Here is a 24,357-nt window from a genome sequence, read left to right as displayed (position 1 = left end):
GCGATGCTTTCGCGGATAAATAAAAGGTGACATTTATTAATATGTATGCACCGAATCGGCTTGCGCAAGTTGTCCTCCTTTCATTATGCATCAGCCCAAACGTAACCGTCAAAGCCGCAGCGGGCCGGTCGGGGTCACGTATGTCTTCGGGTGACACGATATGTTCACGTTGAGATGGATTTGATTCATCTCATTCCTTTGGGTGTGTAGAAACGAAGGGGCAAAGTTTCGCGAGGGAGTTTTTTTTTCTTTTTCTGGTCGGTCTTACACTTGTTATCAGGGCTATAGACCCGTGCGTAGTGGTGACAGTGACGATGACGACCACGGCAATGATGACGGCGACCTCTTGATCCTGACCACGTCGCTCGCGCCCGTGCGTCATCATGCTCGTTACGCATTTACGGGTGAGCCGCACTCCTTCGCAGGACTCGGCGAGAGCCGTTCATTACCTGAATCTGAATGTCGTAAGGGGCCACTCGCCCCAGTGGACCACTACACGTCCCATTATTTACGTGCAATCTGCAGTCAAAAGCCAGGCAGTGTTTTCCCAAATGATAACGCTCCCCCCCCCTCTCCCCCATGCGGGCAAATGTGGAATCCAACGTGCTTTATATTAAACGCTATGGAAAACGTCGCGTCCTGCAGTTAATGTTTTGGGTTTTCTTAACGTAACATTTACGTTGTCTACGGCACGTGTAACATAATTGAACACCAAGAGGCATTCTGTGCTAATTCTAGCGGCTGCTGACCAGCGTCGAGTCCGTTTCCTGGCCGAGGCAGGGGTGGTGGAGGGTGGGGGGGCAGCAGCAGCACTGACCTTTGGATGATGTTCAGCATCAGCTGCTGCCCCAAACTTCTGCTGCCAATCAGGCTGTGTTCATTACCCCCTCGTCGCTGAGCGATAGGCATCTGTTCCTAGCCCTGTGCCCAAGACTAACCCCACAGTGGCCAGGCCCGCCTGTGGTAATTGATATTTACGAATTATAACCCTTGATAACATGAGTACACGTATTGGAAAAAATATATAAAAAATATTTTAACTGCATTTGCGTAGCGGGTCTTATGATGCTGTACGCATCGCTTCTTTCGCGAGTTGTATTTCACAGAGGAAGGCTTTCTCTTGAGTCGTTTTAATTAAACGTTTGTTACTGCAGCTCACTGCCGCTCCTGGCTAATTGGCAGACGCGTGAACTCTTGCCAAAATCCATCCACTCGGTCAGACGGCGTGGCCCGGTGCCCGTGGACCGCGCATGTTGCTATGTGCCTCCGCCTCCCGACAGGGACGACTTGCAGATGACATTTTAATCTACTCGGAGGGATGCACTGGCACGGATACGGTGCTACTCCACTGCACCGGGCCCCCCCCCGAGACCAACCGGCGGGCAAATCAGATATTAATCCCACACTCACATCGCACGCCGCTATATTGCTGACGGATATAAAGCTGGCCCATCCTCCCCATTTCAGAGGTGGGCTCCCCTATTTTAAACCCGTTTGAACTGTGTACCGATTTTTCGAAGCTAACCGTATACACCTGTACTGCTTTGTAAAAATGTTTGACATTTGGAGAGAAAAAAAACATAAATTTGAAAATTGGCAATGTGGTCAAAAAAATTCGTCAGCTTACCTCTCAAAACCGAAAGTGGGGTTGGCAAGTATTGTATGTGCTCCGCATGTCTATGTGACCTAAGCCTATGAACGTAGGCGTTTGGCTTGACACAGGGCCATGGTAATGGGTGTCGAGTTAATCAGCAGACACACCTCTTCAATGTCACCGAGGGCACACCGAGACGCGCGCACAGGCATACAAAACCGAGCTCTCCTTCGCTCTGTAGACTCAACCGCGTTCGTTGGGTGCTCGTGGCGTGTTCTTTGCATCTTAGGGGCCGTCCATAAATGACGTCACCCACCTGGGGAGGGGGGGGTCAGACATTTGTGACGATTCATATATTTGAAGCTTTCGTGACTGCAAGGATTCATAGATTTGAAGCTTTCGTGACTGCAAGGAATCATCTTCTTAGGTTTTTTCGGTAAAGTCACGTAGAAAGTAAAATAAAATAAAAACAAAAATCACGACGTTTCGGAGGCAACACAAGTCTCCGTCATCAGGTGGGACCGTCACAGCCAGATTAGCTGTATCAAGTGAGGCAATGATTCAAGATGTAATCCCTTAAAAGCGAGTTGAGGAGGACACAGCAGCGGATGTGAGTGTGAAAGCGATGGGTATTACCTTGTTATCTCGGCATCTCTTGAGGAAGGCCAGCGTCTCGAGAAGCTGTGACTTCTTGTCTCTTTGTCTGTTAAAAACTCTAACAGATAGGTGGAATTCCTCCCCGTAGAGGGCATTAATTCTAGATTTGAAGCTTTCGTGACTGCAAGGAATCATCTTCTTAGGTTTTTTCGGTAAACTCACGTAGAAAGTAAAATAAAATAAAAACAAAAATCACGACGTTTCGGAGGCAACACAAGTCTCCGTCATCAGGTGGGACCGTCACAGCCAGATTAGCTGTATCAAGTGAGGCAATGATTCAAGATGTAATCCCTTAAAAGCGAGTTGAGGAGGACACAGCAGCGGATGTGAGTGTGAAAGCGATGGGTATTACCTTGTTAAGGGATTACATCTTGAATCATTGCCTCACTTGATACAGCTAATCTGGCTGTGACGGTCCCACCTGATGACGGAGACTTGTGTTGCCTCCGAAACGTCGTGATTTTTGTTTTTATTTTATTTTACTTTCTACGTGACTTTACCGAAAAAACCTAAGAAGAAGGATTCATACTCTTTGGGATTTTCGGTAAAGTCACGTAGGAATTTTTTTTTAAACCAAACCACGGGGGGGGGGGGGGGGGGAGAGAAATGTGACGTCACATCAAAATGCGCAACTTTAAATAAATATAGACATCAAGTTCTTATTAATGTTTAATAAATGTTTTCTCCTACAACATCAGAGTGCAGCGCCACATTAAATACGCACTACAATGACAATAGTTCAAAGCGATTTGAAGCATGTTTTATTTTTGGGGGGGGGGGGGGCAGAGCTTTGTGACGTCATATTTGAGGGGTTCCTAGCAGTGTCACTCGCCACTGATGGTAGCCGTGGCCGGGAGTCGAACTCGGGTTCCTGACTTCATACCGCAGTGTGAGAACCATTGCGCCACCGCTCCCCCCCAATACCCAGGGCTTAATTTAGCATTAAATATGCTCAGTGGGACTGGAGTATGTGGCACGTGACGAGTAGCCACAGCGAAAGGTCTATACTGGATCTGGTGTGCCGGGTGTGGAACTATTATCCAGGTGGTCGACCTGGTTGAAATTAACCTGTAGTTTATCCAACCAGTTCTAACATAGCTAGTTGTAATGTGTAGTTATCACAGGTATAACTAGTTGTGTAATTATAGCAGGTATAGCTCGTTTTAATGTGTAGTTATAACAGGTATAGCTAATTGTAATATGTAGTTATAACAGATATAGCTAGTTCAAATGTGTAGTTATAATAGGTATAGCTAGTTGAAATGCGCAGTTATAATAAGTATAGCTAGTTGAAATGTGTAGTTATAATAGGTATAGCTAGTTGAAATGTGTAGTTATAATAGGTATAGCTAGTTGAAATGTGTAGTTATAATAGGTATAGCTAGTTGAAATGTGTAGTTATAATAGGTATAGCTAGTTATAATGTGTAGTTATAACAGGTATAGCTAGTTAAAATGTGCAGCTATATGCTGATTGGTCGCGACACATTTTAACGTGGACCACGTGCGGGCCCACAAGCCAATCACGCGCGACCGTTTCAAAGTTTCTCCCGTGCGGAGAGGTGGTGGGGCTGCGTTTTTTTCATTCGCTCTTCCGCCACCGGCAGCACTCTTCCAGAAGCTTCTACCGACCCCGGCAGTATCTTCCTCTTCCGGAAGAGACAGACCCTACAACACCGCCACCGAAACAGGGGGGGGGGGCGACGAGGCGGTTGGAGGAAGAGAGCGAGCGCGTCACGTGGGGGTGGAGGGCGGCGGACGCGCGCTCCCATTGGCTGAGAGGCCGTGGGAGGGGCTTGGGTCAGCGGCGGGTGGGGGGACGATGGAGGAGGCGGAGGCGGCGGTGGCGGCTGCTGCTGTGGAGCGGACGCGGTGAGCGCGGCGGAGGCGGCGGAGGAGAAGCGGCGGTGGCTGCTTCGGCGGCATCGAGGAGAAAAGACGCGGCGGTCGTTGGCGTCGGCGTGGGGAACCCCGGAGGCGAGAGACGTGGAAGCAACGCGACGTGCGCGTGTCGAGCGCCATGGCGCGCAAGTGCGTGAGGAGGCACAGGCCGGCGGTGGTGGCCGCCGTGACGGCGCTGCTGCTGCTGCAGACCCTGGCGCTCTGGAGCTTCGGCGGCCTCGACGACAGAGACGCGGCGGCGGCTGCCGCGGCCGACAAGGCGGCGGTGGCGAGGCCGGCGCGGGCGGCCGCGGACGGCGCGAGGGACGCGCGGTTTGGAGGCGGCGGCGCCGAGGCTGAGGCGGTGGCGCCGCGCGGACCCCGCGCGCCCCTCCAGCGGCAGCAGCAGCAGCTCGGGGGGGTCGGGGAGCGGAGAGGCCGCGAGGTGAGTTGGGGAGAGCGGGGACAGGGAAGGGAGAGGGGGGACCGGGAGTGGAGGGAGGGAGGGATGGGGACAGGGAGATGTGGAGGGGATAGAGGGAGACGGATATGGGGAGAGACCGTGGGGGGCAGGGGGGGATCGCAGGCGTGGGACCAGGGAGACGGGGAGAGTAGTGGGGGGAGATCAGAGATGGAAGATAGAGACGGAGCGGAGATGGCGAAGCAAAAGTGGGGATAGGGGGAGAGCGGGGTGAGAGGGGGAACCGCGAAGCAGGGAGACGAGCAAGGAGAGAGACAGGGAGACGTGGAGAGAGACAGGGAGACGTGGAGATAGACGTGGAGGGAGACGTGGAGACGAGGGGGGAGAGAGACGTGGAGACGTGGAGGGAGACGTGGAGACGAGGAGAGAGATGGGGAGGCGTGGAGAGAGACGTGGAGACGAGGAGAGAGACGGGGAGACGTGGAGAGAGACGTCGAGAGAGAAGTGGAGACGAGGAGAGAGACGGAGAGGCGTGGAGAGACACAGGGAGACGAGCGTGGAGAGAGACGTGGAGAGAAACGGGGAGACGAGGAGAGAGACGGGGAGGCGTGGAGAGAGACGTGTGAAGAGACAGGGAGACGGGGAGAGAGACGTGGAGAGACACAGGGAGACGGGGAGAGAGACGAGGAGAGAGACGTGGAGAGACACGGGGAGACGAGCGTGGAGAGAGACGTGGAGAGAGACGTGGAGGGGGACGAGGGGACCCCGCATGCGTCCCCCTGGAGGACGCCGCCTCTCTCCGTTCGCGAGGAGGGACGGCGTAGGCGGCGTAGGCGTGCGGGGGGACCCCTCTACCCCGAGCCGTACGTGACCGGGGTCGTGAGACCGAGCGAAGGGAGACGCGGGGGAAGGAATTAGGAAGAGATGAGGTGGTGTATTAGCCGAGGATGAAGATGAGCAGGAAGAGGCGGGCGAGATGGCGTGGTGGGGCAGGCGATGAGGGAGAGGAGGTGAGATGATGATGTGGTGAGAGGGAATTGAAAGGAGGGAGGGAGTCGTCGCTGAGTATCGTGGCTGCGAGATGAAGATATGGCGGATGAGGAGGAGCGGTTAGCTTGGAGGAGGATTAGAAGAAGTGTGAATGTATTGATTTGGGTGGGATAAGAAGAACGGTGGGCGAAATTACGACTCTGAAGAGGGATCTGGATGTTGACGCTGCAGACGCTGCAGCATCTGGAGTACGCCGCACTCTTTGCCAGGGGATGATGCCATGGGGCGGGTGGAATTCATCCTGGGCTGCCGGCCACACTCAGCCACGTCAACCGCAGGCTCCGTGTCCCCTACCCCCCTCGTTCCGTGTTGCTCCACTCGCCTGCACCGCCCCCTCCGCTGCTGTGATTGACCCCCACTCTGTGTTGGCCATCGCTTGATCCGCTCGCCAAATGCCCCCACCGCGCGTCACGCCACATTTCTGCATCGCAGAGATGGCTTCGTCGGGCACGGTTGGCGTTTTGCGGAGCTGTGTCGATGGTTAATTTGTCATAACGTTTGCGTTGTCAATCCTTCACACCCCCCCACTCACACACACACCCCCTGCGGTGGTTGGGGGGGGGTATGCGGTAAAAGCCGCGCGCGTGCGTAATTTGTACCTTAAGGCTTTACCATTGCTCTGAGGGTTTTAATGGGACGTCTGTGTCTCCTATGAAATACTGACAGACGTTCAAATACAAAGACCTGCTCCGTGTAGCCTTAACAGACTGTTGGGGCAAGTGCAGTTAGCGAGCCCCTATGAACGCCGACACTGCACACGAGGGGGTGGGTGGCCAACATCACGCCCTTGCGATGATGTGGCACACCGCACCAGGTACTCATTTGAGGCCGAATCGATCTAGGGGAGGCACAGGACCGGTTCAGATCATTGTCAGCGGTGTTGGCCGTGAGTGGGAATCGAGTTCGGGTCGCCGGGTTGGTAGCGCAGCGCGCTAACCGCTAAGCTACCGCTCCCCACACGCTCTCGCACACACACACACAAGCACACGAGCTGGCGAGCATGAATTTAAACGATGCAAGAAATGATACACGACCTAAACCCCATTTCCCCAAAAGGCAGACAAGCCCTGGAGATGTGGTTGAGGAGGTATATTGGTGAATGCGCGTCCACGTGGACTGGCGTGAAGAGAGCGAGAGAGTGAGCATGGATGAGCAGACTTGGGTCTCTCCCCATGCGTACGGCTGTGCGGCAGGCCGTGTTTGTTTAGGATTGGCAGCGGCTGTCCCAGAGAAGTGCTCATTGATTCTCCGTGTTGACCGAGGGTAGAATGTTTATCTCCCTTATGTGCTATGGATGGTTGCATTTTAAGCGCGTTTTTTCCAAGTGTAGGACATTATGTGTTAAATTTAACATTTTATGTGACTCCGGTTGTCACAGAAAATCTCAGCAGTGTGAAATTCAAAGGACTGGCTTGAGCAAATATAATCAAAGTAAAGCATGCTTTTGACTGATCAAATGGAATTTACCAGCGACCTGCAGAGCCGGCACACATTGAACTGGAAAATACAACTACGTCTGTGTGCGTGTGTTCGGACCTGGCACTTAACAGCGATTGTGTAGTTTTCACAAATGTGCTTCTGCAGAGTCCCTTGTATGTGTTTTTTAAATATTGCACCTCACTCAGCCAAGTATCTGATTAGATGAAGGTGAGCAGATGGAGCCTCGTAGGTCGTAGCCGTGTGGTTTATATTCGTTGACTGAAGTGCGTAAGTTGTAGCATCACCTTTTTAAGTGCGATAGCTTTGTTTGAAACCCACAGGAAAAATAGTACAGTCGCTACGTATATTGGGGTTCTGTCAGTTGTTCTTATCTTGCGTACCCAAAACTTCGGATTGTAAGAGAGATATACTTGGTGTTGCATTTGAGCCAGCCCAAGTTGCCCCTTTTCTGCAATTCACCAGCGCAAGCAGGGTTGTAAACGTCTCTCATGGAAAAGAGTGGCACGCTTGTGCGTGTCAAAATGCAGGGTCTTGGTTATAGTATATGAATACTGTGCAGAGTTTCGTGTGAAGCACATTGCGATGTGAGGGATCGCCGTTGTTCAAGGTTTTCATTTGTAGACTTGTTTATGACTAGTTACCAGTGGAAAAACCCTTTCCAGGAATACAGGTAGTCCCCGACTTACGATGGAGATGCGTTACGACGACCCCATCGTCAGTCGAAAATATCGTAAGTCGAAAATGGCCTAGCCTACCCAGGAGTCTTAATGAATGGTGATAATTTAGCAAACAGAGCAATTTACAGTACTGTCGAAACTATATACTGTATGTATTTATTAATTACAATACTGTATTGTACAGTAACATTTAACGTAAAAAACAAGATAAATTCTTAGCCTACCTATATAAACTGCAATTTCAAGAAACATTCCTATCTGCTATAAAAAACTTTTATCATGCATTGAACACCGATACAACTTAACTCCGTCAAATGCTGGTGAGAGTGAGGCATCACGCAAGGCTGGAGATGCCTACAGTACATCCCGGCACCGTCCCAACGTACAGTATCGTACCTCGTACGCTGCTGCGTTTGCCTGCAGTGCGAAATGTAAAATATTTAACAATTTTGTCACATCGCTATCGTAAGATCGAAATATCGTAAGTCGGACCATCGTAAGTCGGGGACTACCTGTACATAAAGTGCAGTGGTTGATTTATGATCCATGCCCATAATAAACTAACCAAGGCATGGTTATTAATCTCGCCTGTCACTTTTTTGCCTGTGCTTCCCTAAGTTAAGTTGCTACGAGTCCATCCATGCAATCTGGTGCCCTGCTTGAAATTTTAATCACATTCTCTTGCACAAATATATACCACACGAGACTCAAGCACACAGTTCGTCTGCAGTGAGCCAAGTTGTAGTTTTTTTTATTTAAGGATCCTTCAGTACGTTGGGGAATATGATAGTGCGGTGCTTAGAGCACTGCGCTACGGACCCAATGACCTGAGTTTGATTCCCGCTCGCGGCCAACATCGGTGATGAATATTTGAACCGGTCTTGGGCTTTCCTTATGCCGGCTCAGCTTTAAATGAACACCTTGTGTGGTGTGTAAACATCAGCATTGGGAAGGCAAAGGCGGCCAGGCAATGGGGGTGCCCACTCACCCCCTCGTGTGCTGTGCAGACCTTAATACGTGCTCGCTAACTGCAATTGCCCCAACAGTATGTTAAAAATAATATGGGGGGGATCTTTGGCAATGTACTGTCTTGTCATTTTCCAATACATGGCCATTATACAAGCAGCATTAAGACTAATTTGTACTGCCTGTATATGACGATGAAATAAGCAGCAGTTATGCAGTTGGCCTACGTCATCACGTTGAATAATTTTTACTATGAATACACTCTGCAGTGAAAAGGTTCCCCTTTGCATGGTGTGATTTGGTGCACGCAAATGAGACAGCCACAGAAGCATTGTCGAGTAGAATTGATGTGGTAACCGTGTTCATTTTAATGCATTTAATTTGGTTTATAATACTTGCATTTTTTTGCACGAGCAATATTTTCACGCCAATTTTGCATGACACATTCCGTAGAAATAATAATTCTTGATCAGATTCTATTGTAGCTCGTATTTCGAAACTTGGTTACTGATTGTAATTTGTACAGTAATCACGGTAAACCACATGTGTGTACCTAAAGCAGCATCTGCGGTTCGTGGTGTTATTATTGGTCTGTGCACAGTTTCCATAATAACTGTGTACTAAATTCACAGGCTCACAGCGGGTGTGTGTGTTTTTATGGAAATGTGTGGTGGAAAAAATAGGTCATTCACCAAATAATTCCTATTGCAGATGAAAAAGTTACGAGCACTGAATGATAAACAGAAGCTGCTTTGTTTTATTTATTATGTAGAGTTATAATTGTATTGCTCCATCGTAGCAATGTAAAAACGTTGCCCTCCTTCGGGCGGTTGCTGTTGGTGGGCTTTAAATGTCTTGTCATGGCGATGCTTCTATCGAAAGGCAGCCAAATGACCCCAGCCGTCTTGATAGATGCTTCGTGAGCTGTCAAAAGGACGTTGCTCAAAGAGAGTTATGAACTGGTTGGAGAGTAACGTTTAGGAGCACTGAGAATTTTATCCTTGACAAGAAAAAATGCCCACTTCAGTGCCGCATCTTATTCCAGCAAGCACTCAGGAATATACGTAATGTTTGCAATCAGCTTTTCAGTCCCTAAACCTGTCTCAGTGTTGTAATATTTAAAATACCAATGCTTTCAAAGTGCACAGGAGTCTATTGCACATCTTTCTTATCTCCATTACGGTTTTGGCTGAACGGTGTTCAATCTAACATGTGCTGCAAAGGTGTTTTTTTTTTACAACGTGGTGAAAAATGTTGGTTATGGTGTTTGCTTGCTAAAATTGCATTGGAAACCCAGTGAATCGGATCGTGAATTTGCTGAGCGATCTCTGCACACGTACGGGGGGGGGGATAGTGGGTGGGTTGGGGGGCCGAAGGTGCGGCTGATATGAGTTACAGCGATTGTGGATGTCAGGAGAAGAGCTCACCGATGTTAGGGCGCTCCTCGTGTCTCGCTCTGCGGTGTCGCAGCCAGCCCCCCCCCGGCCCAGGCAGAGCTGCTGACTTGACTCGTCTTACATTGCCGGCGGACGTCTCGTGCAACGGAAACAAAGCCGAGTCTAAATTAGCCACTTATCACAACTGCGCAGAGACTCCACCTATTTTTTTCGGTGGAAATGGTACGTGCGTATGTTGAACCTCTTTCGCACAGTATGTAGCCAACCGTGCTAATCGGAAGTGGGGGGGGGACAACACACTAAACACTAGATCCGTGAATCTAGATCCGTGAATCTAGATTTAAAAGTGCATAACTCCCAGTGGCTTCCGAATATCGGAACGAAGACAGTTCTCGGTAGCCGCCGAAGCGCACCTGAAAGCGCGCAATGCGGTAACCGTTTTTGTCCCATGGCTAGCCGTGGTCAGTCTTTAACATGTGTTGCACGCTGATTCTGTTGCCGTTTAAAAATTACGTATTCTTTTCATTTTGAATTGTGTTGCAATTAGAATTTGGATGCATTGTTAATATTCTGCTCCCGCGTCTCGCCTTTCATGTCCACGTGTGTGCCACTCTCAGGCCACGTGGTTATGCACTGAGCAATTCAAGGTGGTAGGTTGTGCGTCAGTTGCCTCTAGAAGAAAATTATTGCCAGTCTCAGCGAAGCTTTGTTGAAATATATGCTCTGCGTGAAGTGCTTTCTCAAATAAGCATAAAATATTGCATACAGACATCAAAGTTTAATCTTTCCAACGTGTTGTTTTTTCAGGGAAAAAATAGAATAAGGGAATTCCCGAAGAAAATTGACAGTAACAATGAGAACTCTGTTCCGAAGGACTTTGACAGTATAGACAACAGCAACCTGGTGCACAGCAAGCTGTACCAAACATCCAAAGACGCAGGCAAGGAGAGCAGCAAGTCACTGAAGCTGTTCCCGCTCAGCTGGCACAGCTCGGAGATAGCCAGCAGCCGCAGCGCCACGGACGTCCGAGCGACGAGCAACAGAGTGGGCGACGCCCGGGCCGAGGAGGCCTCGCACCGCGACGACGCCGACTATGTGCCCAAGTGCGAGATCGCTGGCAAGGAGGCCCTGTCGGCGCTGTCGCGAGCACGCAGCGCCCAGTGCAAGCAGGAGATCGCCGACGTGGTGTGCCTACACCAGGAGGGGAAACTCATGCCCGAGTCGCTGCCTCGATTCTGTCCCATCGAAGGTAAGCGGCCGCGGGGCTCGCCGAGCGCTTGAACCTTGCCTACGTTCGGTGGCTCTGCACGTTGCACACACGTACGATGAACCTTCTTTCCCGCCGTACGTAGCCGACCGTGCCAATTGGAGGTATATTACTCGCGAAGGCCAAGCCCTAGCTAAGTGTGTAGACGCATACTATTTATAGGAAAGGAGATAAATATATTTAGTTTGAGTAAAAGTATGGCCACTAAATGGAAGGTGAATTATATTCTTTGTAAGATTATTGTTCTGATTCTCGATAGAACTCTGCTTGTTGGTGAACAGGGATATCAATCATGCATCGTGTTTATTATTTTTAAAACCTGATACAGTGGCGCATGGGTGATGAAACTGGGCTGCTCATTAATTTATTTTGACTCTCCTTGCGTTAACCTGTAACCTGCCAATGTTAGGCGTATTTCCAGTTGAATGGCATTGACCTGTCACAATGCTTTCGGTTTGTTTCTGAGAAGCTCCACAGGCCGGGCTTGTAGGTAACCCCTTAGCATATAAACTTATTAAAAATAATGACTACCAAAAGACAACACTTGAGACAACATGTTTTTTAAATCCTTTATATTAAGTTTGCTTGCTTGCGTGCTTGCTTGCTTGCTTACGACCGTGCAAATCTTTCGGTCGTTTTTTAACCCACTTCCCGTGATCCAATCGAGCTGACATTTTCCACACAGACTCGTTGTGCGAGACAATTAATGTTCGTGAAAAAAAATTCCCAAAATTTTACACTTTTTAGGCAAAAAAAAATCATTTTACATATATTCAAATAGAACTCATTCATGGCTTTGTGTAAGAGCCCAGAGCGTAACCCCTCCACAGGCCGTGGCGGAGTAGCGCAGTTGGTAGCGCCCTCGCTTCCCATGCCAAAGGTCGCGGGATCGATCCCCGCGTCCTCCACAGGCGAATATATTTTTAAATCCTTTATATTAAGTTCGCTGCCACGCATATAAAGGATTTATAGTGAAAAACTTTGTTTTTACGGGTTATACTTATTTATTGTTTAGTACGCTATGAACCAGCCTGTAAGGTAGTAATGCATTTTTATTTTAGGAAAACAAATTTTTTTTTAATGGTTTGTGCGGATTTTCATGAACACTGCAGTCTTCTATCCAAGTACCGGTGTAATATATTTTTTAAAGAGCGTACACGTTAAACATTGTGGTTTTACCGAGTCATACCTGTGTGGTTCAGTTGTGCACTGTTTCACTGCTGGTTCACCTTCGTATCCTACTGTGGCTTAGTTTAACGAGCAAAAAAGTGCGTTTAATTTGCATTGCAGTGTCCGATTGTCTTGACACGCTTTACAAATGTTCCGGATTCTCCTGGCAGGCAAACCGGTGCAGAACATCGCGTGGAGCGACGAGGTGGCCCTCGGACTGGTTCCGCCGAACCCCGTGCGCATCGTCTTCGTGCTGGTGGTGCACGGCCGTGCGATCCGCCAGCTCACGCGCATGCTCAAGGCCATCTACCACCGCGACCATTACTACTACATTCACGTTGACAAGGTGCGGCGGCGACCGGGTCGCAGTGGGTGGGGAGGGGTGGCTTGGGAAGAATGCCAGCCAGACATTTTTTTGTGTAACGCTGGCAGTGTGGAGTGTCTGAATATATTCCCAGAAAGGTGGTCAAACCCGTATCGCTAGGTGCCATGGTCATTGTCACATTTTGCACGCATCCCCCCCCCTATCCTTGCTAATATTGTTTTTTGTCTGGGCAATGTGAAGCCACTTGAGGGCCCAGCTCTAGAGATATCGACATTGCACAAGAACGTTGGCATTTATCTGAAGGGTTGTTTGCCCTTTGAGTGGTTTATCATGATTATATTCACCCAGGAAAGCCTCACTGAGTCTCAAGACTGTTCAGAAGGTGCCTGCCAAGCTTTCGGAGTAGGGATGTTTGGCCAGTACCAGTTGCACTGCATTATTTTTGTTTTTAACTGTTGGAAGAGACTGGAGAACGCAGAGTAAACCCATACAGAATAAGGGGAGAATATTAAAAACGACGGGGAATCAAGCCCAGACACTTTGTTTGCTGTGAGGCGTGAGAGTCACCACTGTGCCACCCTGCCGCCACCCTGCCGTCCTATTAACGCGTACGTCCTCGTGTCTTTTTTTTCATTTGTTGCACTGCCGGTACCTCCCAGCGTTCCAACTACCTGCAGCGCCAGGTGCTGCAGGTAGCGGAGCGCTACCCGAATGTGCGCGTCACCCCGTGGCGCATGGCCACCATCTGGGGCGGTGCCAGCCTGCTCACCATGTATCTGCGCACCATGAAGGACCTCCTGGACATGGCCGACTGGGCCTGGGATTTCTTCATTAACCTCAGTGCCACCGACTACCCAATCCGGTTGGCATCAGAATTGAGCAGTTGTGCAACACGCGCCATTGTTGTTAACTTGTTGATGTTTTGTTGTTGTTATTGTCGTCGTTGGCTGTAACGTCCCACTGTTCTTACCCGCCCCTACTGGACGCCTGTGAAAAATAACTTTATAGCTCCTCGGATTCCTCCAGTATAAATACGTATTCTGATTCTGACTGTCGGGAAAAGGCCTTGCCACCCCTCCCCCACTGTTTTCCTCTAATCCTTCCTTTCCATAGTTGTCCTTGGTCCAGTATTGGCCTCCTTCCACACATTAGACTTGGCTCAACTGATCTTCATCACGGATGTGAAGTGAACTTAGTCTTGTCAAACCCTTGCCCCCCCCCCACTGTCCTCGCCCGCACCTATTAATTATGCGGGTTGCCCTCACCCGCCAGTTGTGTGTGCCCCTGAGCATGCACGGCTCCCGCCTTTGATTGACATCCAGCACCCGCTGTGTTGCGAGGACCCGCAAGTCGCCTGCTGCCGTCATTAAATGAAATCTGTAACTTGGCAGGGTTCATGCCTGGCATTATGACAACAAAGTTACGTAATTTTCTCAGCGTTGTTGCACAAGGAGAGCGGTAGACGATTAACGCTTTGTCTTTTCTTCTTTCAACCTGTCGTCGAGTTTTCGCAAACCGGTAATTTTTTTTTGTCCCACGGCGTTAATGTTTTATCGCAATGTGAATTGGCGTTAGTCTTGCTTTCCGTAGTGCGAGAATTGTTCGTCGCCGGATTGTGGATTGAGTGCAACAGGCTCTGAATGTGCTCTGCGATGATTCTTTGCAGAACAAATGATCAGCTGGTGGCATTCCTCACGAAATACAGAGACAAAAATTTCCTCAAATCCCATGGCCGAGACAACAACAGGTGAGCATCAACAAAGCCAAACGTGCGCGAAACGTAATAAATCTGGTCATTTATATCTTTAATCTTCCTGCATGAATTATGATCTAGCCCACCTTGCTTTTACAGTGAATCTGCGTAGAATTAACATGGACTGCCACCCGTTCTCTCCCTCTCCCCATGTCTCCGTGGACACCGCGGCAACAGGTTTGTGAAAAAACAGGGTCTCGACAGGATATTCTACGAGTGCGACACGCACATGTGGCGCCTGGGCGACCGCAAGATACCCGATGGCATCGTGGTAGACGGCGGCTCGGACTGGTTCGCCCTCAATCGGCCCTTTGTGGAGTACGTGATGCGCTCCCAGGGAGAGCTGGTGTCCGAGCTCAAGCGCTTCTACGCCTACACCCTCCTGCCTGCCGAGGTGAGCCGTGCGCGGCGCGCCGCGGCACCCCCACTCGAGCACCACGCCCGACACCGGAGCCCTCTGCCGCTGTGTCACCGCTGGGCCCACTGTAATAACCGCGCTCTTCGTCCCGCGGTTAAATCGCTGCTGTGCTCTTGTCAGGTGGTCTGCTCTCGCCCGCTGACGGGGACTGTGTTAAGAGCAAGCGCGGCATGCACCCTGCATCCTATTTGCACAGTAACTTGACCCCCCTCCTCCCGCACACCGTACTGCGTATGCCCAACAGCCTTGCATTGTGCGTGCGGTGCACGCTGTCGTCTTGTAAGGGTGCCCTCGCTGTAATTGGGAGCCTTGACCCATCCGAGTTACGGGGCAATACCACATACACGCACATACTCACTCGCCTACTTTAAACGTATAACAGCCCTTGCGCATTCTAACAATTGGATAATTTTAATAGAAAGTTCAGTACCAATGGCCGCAGCAATAAAAATCGCCGCCTTGTGTAATCTTTTCCTCGCACGTGGACAGACTACCGCCGTCAAACTTGAACAAATGCTTGTACTAGGAAGTATTCATACATGGATATCTTTTGTTTCGCTATTTACAAAATTTAATTACGCATTTGTTAAATAGTACACGTGCACATTACGTCTTATTTAACGTGGCACAGACGCTTTTTATGCGGGCGATGGTAAATGTTCAAGCTGTGGCAGCTGTGCATTTTAGTCGATCACCATATTGCCCAGAGTCGTATCATTCATCATTAAAAAAAACCTTGTCCCTGCAGTCATTCTACCACACGGTGCTGGAAAACAGTGAACACTGTGGCAGCCTTGTGGACAATAATCTGCGCATCACCAACTGGAACCGTAAACTCGGCTGCAAGTGCCAGTACAAGCACATTGTTGACTGGTGTGGCTGCTCGCCCAACGACTTCAAGCCTCAGGATTTCCACCGTTTCCAGGTCTGTGTGCATGCGTACAGAATCGGAATCCTCATTTATCCTGGGGAAATACGATGAGCTATGAAGCTCTTTTTCACAGATGTGCAGTATTTTCACAGATGCTTTTTTGTGTTTAGTTGGTTGTCCTTCCCCCCCCCACACCTACGATCAGCACGGTTGACTACGTACGGTGCGAAGGAAGATCAACATACATACATGTCCAGCACACGCATAGCCACACGGCACTCGTGCATGTGCGCCAGTCGGCGGCGCCGTGCTGTGCCGACAGCGCGACCGAAATGAGCCGACGCGTGTTTTTTAATTACGCGGCTTGGATAAATATTTGATGTACACAGCTCTCAATGCTTTGCATGCCAAGTGCAGAGGTACGTACGCTGCCAAGGGAGAACGTTACCAGCTGAAGACTTTCGCGAGCGATGCTGGCATTTTGATTGCCCCCTCGTGTAGCGAGGCCGCGGTGTCAGGGCCCCGGCAATGCGATAGGAATCTTGATCTCGGCCATGTGCCCGGTTGTGATGAGTGCGATGGCTGTTATTTAGCCTCAGCCTTTAAAAGGTGGCCCAGGCAAAGCCGACTTAGCAACTTCCCTGCAACTGCAGATATGCTGGCACACACACGGTCTTGGAAGAACACATATGTTTTCCTCTTTTCTAGCAGTAGCTTCCATGAATAAAAATGTAACATAAAGAATGCTGCTACATGATGTGTTGGTTATAAATGATATATAACCCCTCATGACAGTAGTTTTGTACAACGCATGCTTCTTGTGTTTCAAAGTTCTTCAAAGAGACTAATAACGTCCACATACTCTTGTATGTATGATCTATGTTGGGCTTCTTTCGCGCACAGTACGTAGCCAACCGTGCCAATCGGAGTGTGATGGTCACTGTTATAGATTGGTAGGTGTGCGTCCATTATTTTAAATGGGTATTAAACTCGGCATTGGGACCCCCCCCCCCCAATGAGTCATGTGGGGAGGACTTCATCCAGCAGTGGATTAACGAAGGGCTGTACCTGTACGTTGGCCCAATGAGACGCCATTCCTCTTGCAACAGATATACCTGTGCAAGCTCGCAAGGTGCAATGTCGATACAGAAGTCTGTATAAAATCCAGCATGTTGCAAAAATTATAATGATAAATCTCAATAAAATTAGATTAATTTTACACTTTCTAGAATTAAACGTACAATACAAATGAACATTTTTCATGCGCACACTAAACACTAGCACACCTGCAAATCCACGTACAGAATACAATTAGTTCATTATCTGAAAAGCTACAGGTGATGTGAATTCATTATTCTGCTATGTGCCTTTTCTGAAGGGAGTGAAAGCTTATTTATGAGCGCCGATTTGTACATTTCAATAGAATTTCAATGCTGATGATGGATCGGTGTTCTTGCGGAATAGATTTTATATTCGGTTCGAATCCCAAGTTAAACCAATAATTTTTACGTGCATCATCTCCTGTTCGCCGTGCAGCAAATGGCCCGGCCGACGTTCTTTGCACGGAAGTTCGAGTCGGCGGTGAACCAAGAGGTGATCGAGCAACTGGACTCGTATCTGTACGGCAGCTACCCCAGCGGCACGCCGTCCATCAAGGTACTGGCGCACGGCCTGCTCGCAGCTGCTAGTTACAGTGTGTGGAATGTGTGCGCACTGACCAATAGCCACTGGTTGCGCCTTACAGTGAGAGTAGTGGGGGTGCCGCAGTGACGAGATGTTAACTACCTTACCGGGTATACAAGAGATTGAGGGTTCGATCCCGACCTCCTGACGACTGCTGTATATTTTGAGCTTGCGTGTTCTCCCTGTGATTGCGTCGATATTTCTCCAGGTCCTTCGGTTTTTCCTTCCATATTTAGAATTTACTTGCGTTTAGAGCATCTGGCTGCTATAAATGTCCACATGATAAGAAAGCCACTTTGTTGAGCTCTCATTTGCGGACGGCTCGCTTCTAAAAGAGCTGTATAGCTCAGTGGCCCTTACCAGCTTAAATAAAAATAATTTAGAAATAGTGGGGGGGGGGGGGGGTTTGGTGCTGAGTGTATGCGTACGTGTGTGTGTGCTCACGCGTGCCGTGTCTAGGCTTACTGGGAGAATGTGTTTGACGAGCCGGACGGCGTGGAGAGCCTCAGTGATGTGACTCTCACCGCGTACCACTCGTTCATGCGACTGGGTCTGCAGCGAACGGCCATGAGCTGGCACAACCACCAGGATGACGCTTGCCGGTCAGCCTGCTGCTCGCACCCTTACCTCTGCCGCACCTTTTCATTTGTATACGCTATCGCCTCATTATAATGGACCACGGCTCGGTGAATACTGCGCACACGTGTGTGCATGTGTGTGTTGTTGTAACTTTGCATTTGACTAGGAGGCCTGTACAATTGAGATGCAATAATGTTCTCGTGGATTTTTTGAATGGCCCCGTTCAAATTTGGCATTGAACCTGTTCTTGTCAACACCCCTGATAAGTCGGGAATTTTCTTTCCGGTCAACAAGTCGTTTTTTGTTTGGAGCTAATATACGCTGTATGTACATTGAAATAAGCTACAGATACGATACAAAGTAATGTTGCATAGCATGCGCTATTTTACTGTGAGGAAAAAAAAATGGCCACGCAATAATGTACGTTATTCAATACCTTTACGCAATAATGATCTGTAAAAGCTAGTGAATCTGGTATGTTATTACGTTGAATGTAAACGATACGCCATTTTATACGTTGCGTATAATTGATGACTATTGTGTTCATAATCATTTTCTGCAGTGCTTATTTTGTGCCTGTGCGTTAACTTTAACAAGGGTCCGTGTGTTTATGTGTTACAGATACGAGCCAGTGGGCCACCCCATCTCTGTGCACGTGTACTTCCATGCGGATCACTTCCAGGGCTACCTTGTGCAGCAGAAGGCTCAGAACTTGGGCACCGGCCGCTTGGAGACATTGGAGGCCTGGCTGATGCCGCGCAAGGTCTTCAGCGCGCTCGACATGCCCTCTGACCCCGCGAGGCTGCTCAACCTTGAGGTAGGGAGTGGTTGTGTGTGTGTGTGTGTTTTCGTGGTGGGTGGGAGATTTTACTAGGCCCGGAGCGATTTGATTCAAGCCAACCCCTGCACTGCGGATCCCACTTCTACCTGGGACCGCTTGGATTGCCCCCAATACCCAAAGATCTGCGGATCCAGAATTGTACTCATCGAACCTCCGTCTGCAAGTTGCAGGGTGGGGTCCCGTTCACCGCTGAATCTCGTAACGCGCAAGCGGTTTGCGTACATTTTATTTAGAGAGGCGTATCACCGTTGCTTTTGAAGACATTGTACTCACCGCACAGAATTGTAGTGACACAACCGCACTACAATAGCTGGAGCCAAACTGTGGTACACGCACCTCCCACATGGCCTTGCGGGAGCCTCGGTACGTTTTCCGACCTGAAGAGGTGCCGTCATCGGAATGGAAAAGGGTTCAAACTGGTGGGTGCCCTCACATCCTGCCTCCCGAAGGCAGGAAACTCCCTACATCCACGGCCATTGTGATGCGGCCCACGATGTCACCAGGGCTTGTCCATCACCTCCCATACAGCGGCACACGTGAGATTAGAGAATGAGACGTTTTTCCAACTGTTTTTTGTTGTTATTCGATTAGCCGAGTCATGGAGAGGGATAATCAGCGTGGCAATTGATAACTTAAAAAAATTGGGCAGCCCAGCTCTAGAGTGGATGGTCATCCATCCATTGGAGTGGTTTGTTGAGCTATTTTTGCGTGGCTATTTACCTACCAATACGAATGACTGTTGTTTGTGTGGTTCTTTTAATAATGAAGCACATACTTGCAATTATGAGCTCTCTAGTGATCTTCTGACAATGTAAGGACAATTTGACTTCGCCCAAAGTCATCATTTAGTTTATGCTTGCCTTCCGTGTTGTTGTGCAGATGACTTTTCTGGCTTTCCGCAAACTAATTTTAATCTCAATCCCTCTGTTTAATGTGAATCATCGGTCTACTTATGATTTCCTTTCCTATGTCTCATCTAATTGAGAGTTGCACACATTTCACTTGTGTGTGCCCACTTTAATATTTGCTGTGAAATAATTAACCTGACTATGACCCCCTTAGTGGCTGAATTTCATAGACCTGGCTTCCAAAGCTTAATGAAATTGGCAAACATGTGAAATGGAGCACGTAAAAAAATCATCCCTAGGGGAAATATTTTTTTTTGTCCTTCTTAACATTTTCGCACACTTCAGTATGCTTGCCTTTAAAGGGCATTTACATAAACAAACGTTATTCCACTTTACATGCCAGATAAGCACAGACTGGGACCCCAAGGAGCGCATCTTCCGCAACTTTGGCGGGCTGATGGGTCCGTTCGACGAACCGATCGCCCTGCAGAAGTGGAGTCGCGGTGCCAACACCACCGCCACCGTGGTGTGGGTGGACCCGACCAACGTCATCGCCGCCACCTACGACATCCTCGTCGAGACGGACGCGGACTACACGAGCTATAAGCCGCCGCTTAACCTGCCCCTGAGACCTGGCGTGTGGACGGTGAAGGTGCTGCATCAGTGGGCGCCGGAGGCCGAGACCAAGTTTCTGGTCACTCCGCTCCTGTTCAACAACAAGCAGCCCATTCGCAGAGGTACGCCAGTACCGCCCCCCACCCCGCCCTGTGTGTTTAGGAGTTGAAGTGTTGCGGTTAGCGCGGTGCGCTGCAAAACTGACTACCCGAGTTCGATTCCCGCTCATGACCAGCACCTGTGACGATTGTCTATAGCGGTCCTGGGCCTCGCCGAGGTCGACTCTGCCTCAAATGTGTACCTGATACGGTGTGTAAGCTACGCCACTGGGGAGACAAAGGCAGCAGGGCGTGGTGCTGGCAACCCACCCCTTTGTGTGCCGTGCCAGCCTTCACAGGTGCTATTCGCTAACAACACTTTCTCCAGTCTGTTTAGTCTATACGGGGGATGGGGGATGATCTTTGTGTTGTGTGTGGGTGAAGTGATGGTGGTTAGCGCACGGCGCTTACGAACACGACGACCTGAGTTCATATCCTGGCTGCAGCTGACTTCAATGGCAATGATTTGAACTGGTTTTGAGTCTCCTCAAAGTCGACTCAGCCTTAAATGAATGACCGGTGCGATGTGTAAACCTCTCAAGTCTGGGGAGACAAATGTGGCTGGGTGTGGTGCTGGCCGTATCACCCCCTTTGTGTGACGCAATGGTTTGGATCGGTCCTAGCAAACAGATTGTTTTTTTCTTCCTTCCAACAGCCTCTGTAGGCTAGACGGAGGATATTTGTGGCGGGTTTATTTTGTGGGCGGTAAGACCACCAGCCTAGTGGTTTCTCAAGCGATGACTAATGTTTGCCATCGGAAACTAACGAGAATTTGGAGTCTTGTGTATCCTTGTGTTATGGAAAACAGCAATTTGGAATTCCAGTTTTTGCTCTGAAATAATGTGTTCATTGGCATTGAAAAGCGTTCCATAGTTTAAATTATGACTCTTAAGTTTCTGCTTTTTTTATGCTTTTCAATTTCGATCATTACTTAATCCATTTACTTGGCTCTCCACTTTTTTGGTGTGCATAAAGTTTAAGCTGTCGTAGACAAATAAGTAAATTCCATGCGGTTACGCGAAATGCGGTCGTGTTTGCCAAAAAGGGTAGGGTGACAAATGTGTCGCTTGCATGTGAAGAGCTGCGTGGGCCCTAATGTTTGAGCCGAGCCCCTGGGACTTGCCGCTAAGCCCAAATTAGGCCTCACGGTGGCCGCGGAAAGATTGCCTCTTCGCACAAAATGGAGTCTTTGCCGAGGAATATGTCCAGATTTGCCCCGCGGCAGCTGCTTAATTTGAGCAGTCTGTTTAGCTTAGCGTTTGTAATTTCTCGCCAAGGTATCCGTGAACAACGTCGTGGACTTGTCTGTCCTTCGTTACGCACATTGCTTTTGCTGGCAAGAGCGTTTGCCTGTGGAATTTTATTTTGACAAATTAAGCCCACGTTGTTATAATACGGCTTACTCCGTCGGGAAGTTGCAAGCATAGCCCTGTGTGCCTTGTGTGTTTGTGGCTTGGTGTTGACACAACCGTGTCTTTTGATGAGCAGCCCAGAAATTACTGCCTTGATTTATGTTAATTGGAGCTAATGTTGCCTTAGCTCTTTGGAGGATTGGGGGATTGTCCGCCTTCACTTAACCTCTAAGAGAGCTGCATCGGCATGGCAGCTACATCCTCAGAAGTTGCCTACGCATGCCGATTGTGTTCGTATACGAGTGATAGAAGGCAGTGACACTTGACATAGTAGATAATACAAAATCGAATCACCCAAACGCGATTGTGACACACCGCAACATTGGAAACATTTATGAGTCTGTGGGTCTCTGTGAATCAATGAGTCTTTATGTGAATCTATGGGTCTTTATGTGAATCTATGTGTTTATGTGTGAGTCTGTGGGTCTCTATGAATCTATGGGTCTTTATGTGAATCTATGGGTCTTTATGTGAATCTATGGGTTTATGTGTGAGTCTGTGGGTCTCTGTGAATCAATGGGTCTTTGTGTGAATCTATAGGTCTCTGAGTGAGGCTGTGGGTCTGTGTGGGAACTCCTGTCTGCTTAGAGCGTCCTCTGAGGGCATGAGTGACATCTACTCGAGTCCCATGAAGCCATCATCTTGATTTCCAACTTGGGCATCAATTTTTAGTTTGGAGCTCAAATTCATATTTCACACGGAAGAAGACGAAGTAAAAACAAATATGACTAGATTTACTAAAAGCGCATTGGGAGCTATGGTTTATCAATCTCAAAATAACCAGTATTTTATCAGAGGAGTGTTGCAGGCCCACTAGTTGATTTTCATAAAGGGGGGTGGCGGGCAGGCAGGGGCGACTGATGACAGCTTGGATTACAAGCAAAAAAATATCAAGACCCATCACATTGCGGTGCCCTGGTGCGTGTGATCGTGCCGTGTGCTTGGTGCTTGTAAGCCGTTGCTTATTCCAGGTGTAGCTGCCTTGGCCACCGTGTTTAGAATGTAAGTGGAAAGCCTCAATTTCAGGATGCAATATATTAACCCTTTTGTGACATGGCAGTCGGAATTTTCACTTTATCTGCTGCAAATTTAAAAACCATAATTCATGTTTCGTGGTGTTATTTTGAAATTATGATTTAAATGGGGTGGGGGATACTCTTCAGCCCCTAGGTTCTCATTACCATGTGATCATATACATGAATTCATAGGAATTAAGGGGACTGTGAAGTTCGGCAAGATATTATAAAATGTTGTTTTGAAGCATGCACCTGTTCTTGACAGAGTTTGCACAAATGCAGCTCAATCAAGAAGCCGCATTGTAAATGAAATATCTGATATTTATTTTAAAAAAATTGGTCCTCTCTAATCTAAAGTGATGTGGAAGACCGGCTCAATGCATACAATGTTTACACAAGATTGAGCCTATTTCCTTTCTCCCATGTTTGCCCAGGGATTTACTTGCTAAGCGCACTCCTTAGGTCATACATGTGTCCACAGCGCATGACCGTTTGTAAGAATGTCCCCACATTGCACAGACCTATCTGTGCACAGTGCCTGCAATTTATTCACAGGTTAAATGCAGGAATGTGGATTAGATGATATACACAAGGTAAATACATCATGTTGACTGCCAAGAAAAGTAGGTGAGCTTGGGCAGGATGAATCGTTTGAAGGGATGACGGTGGGACGGTGGGCGGTCAAGACCAACTCAGGAGTGGCAAGCCAAGGCAGGGGGATAACCCAGCTCGGAGAACATCCACCGTGGAGATGGGTGCTATTATATCAGCTTGTGTGCAGGCGCTCGGCAAATTATTACATTGCAGGACCGTGTGAGATGGTGACAACTTCAGGTGCCCTTCACCTAGCAGTGTAATGGTCATTGCTGCTGCTAATGATGGCGATGACGGTGATCATGATGATGGTAATGACGATGGGTGTGCAAAGTAAAAAATCCGTGGTGTGTCACGTGAGCTTCACCCGTGTGCCGCCTCTCGCGTTTCCGTGCAGACGAGGTGCTGCAGGCCCACAGCGGGCCTCCGAACAACATGTACCTGGAGCAGAGCTTCCAGGGCCTCATGGGGCTGCTCAGCGTGCCCGAGAGGACCGACCTGGCCGAGGAGGCTCGCCAGCACGCGGGCCTCACCGGCGCCGCGCTGCGCGAGTGGACGGACGCGCTCGTCTCTGAGCTGTGGTCGGCTGTGGACACGTGCTCGCTGGGTGCCCCGGGGTGCCCGGCCATACAGGCCTGCGCCCTGTCAAACTGGAGCTCGCTCTACCCCGACCCCAAGTCCGACCTGGGGTCCGTGAAGCCCGATGGCAGGCTGAGGTAGCGCCTAAGTGCGGGGGGCTTGTCTGCCGGTGTGGCTCGTCTCGTCTCGCTCTCTCCTCTCTCTCT

At 49.2% G+C, this 24,357-nt stretch overlaps 1 protein-coding gene across 1 annotated transcript; it reads left to right on the top strand.

The window, feature by feature from the left end:
- The first annotated feature begins 4,062 nt into the window (after positions 1–4,062).
- On the top strand, positions 4,063–24,351 carry XYLT1 (xylosyltransferase 1). Its single transcript, XM_078862440.1, has 12 exons — positions 4,063–4,576; positions 10,890–11,331; positions 12,690–12,865; positions 13,504–13,706; positions 14,511–14,591; positions 14,775–14,991; positions 15,764–15,940; positions 17,423–17,542; positions 18,029–18,171; positions 18,770–18,965; positions 20,241–20,574; positions 23,970–24,351. Exons 1-12 carry the CDS (start codon positions 4,271–4,273, stop codon positions 24,290–24,292), a joined length of 2,718 nt encoding a protein of 905 aa, XP_078718566.1. The 5' UTR covers positions 4,063–4,270; the 3' UTR covers positions 24,293–24,351.
- The last annotated feature ends 6 nt before the right edge of the window (positions 24,352–24,357 follow it).

The sequence above is a fragment of the Lampetra fluviatilis genome, chromosome 1 (assembly GCF_964198595.1).
Source record: "Lampetra fluviatilis chromosome 1, kcLamFluv1.1, whole genome shotgun sequence".
Classification (NCBI taxonomy): Eukaryota; Metazoa; Chordata; class Hyperoartia; order Petromyzontiformes; family Petromyzontidae; genus Lampetra; species Lampetra fluviatilis.
This window is presented reverse-complemented; position numbering and strand designations above follow the sequence as displayed.

Coding starts and splice junctions, on each gene's coding strand:
- XYLT1 (XM_078862440.1), top strand. CDS start 4,271: ATGGCGCGCAAGTGCGTGAGGAGGCACAGGCCGGCGGTGGTGGCCGCC. Junction 12,866..13,503: donor ACTACATTCACGTTGACAAG/GTGCGGCGGCGA, acceptor GGTACCTCCCAG/CGTTCCAACTACCTGCAGCG. Junction 17,543..18,028: donor GCGGCACGCCGTCCATCAAG/GTACTGGCGCAC, acceptor TGCCGTGTCTAG/GCTTACTGGGAGAATGTGTT.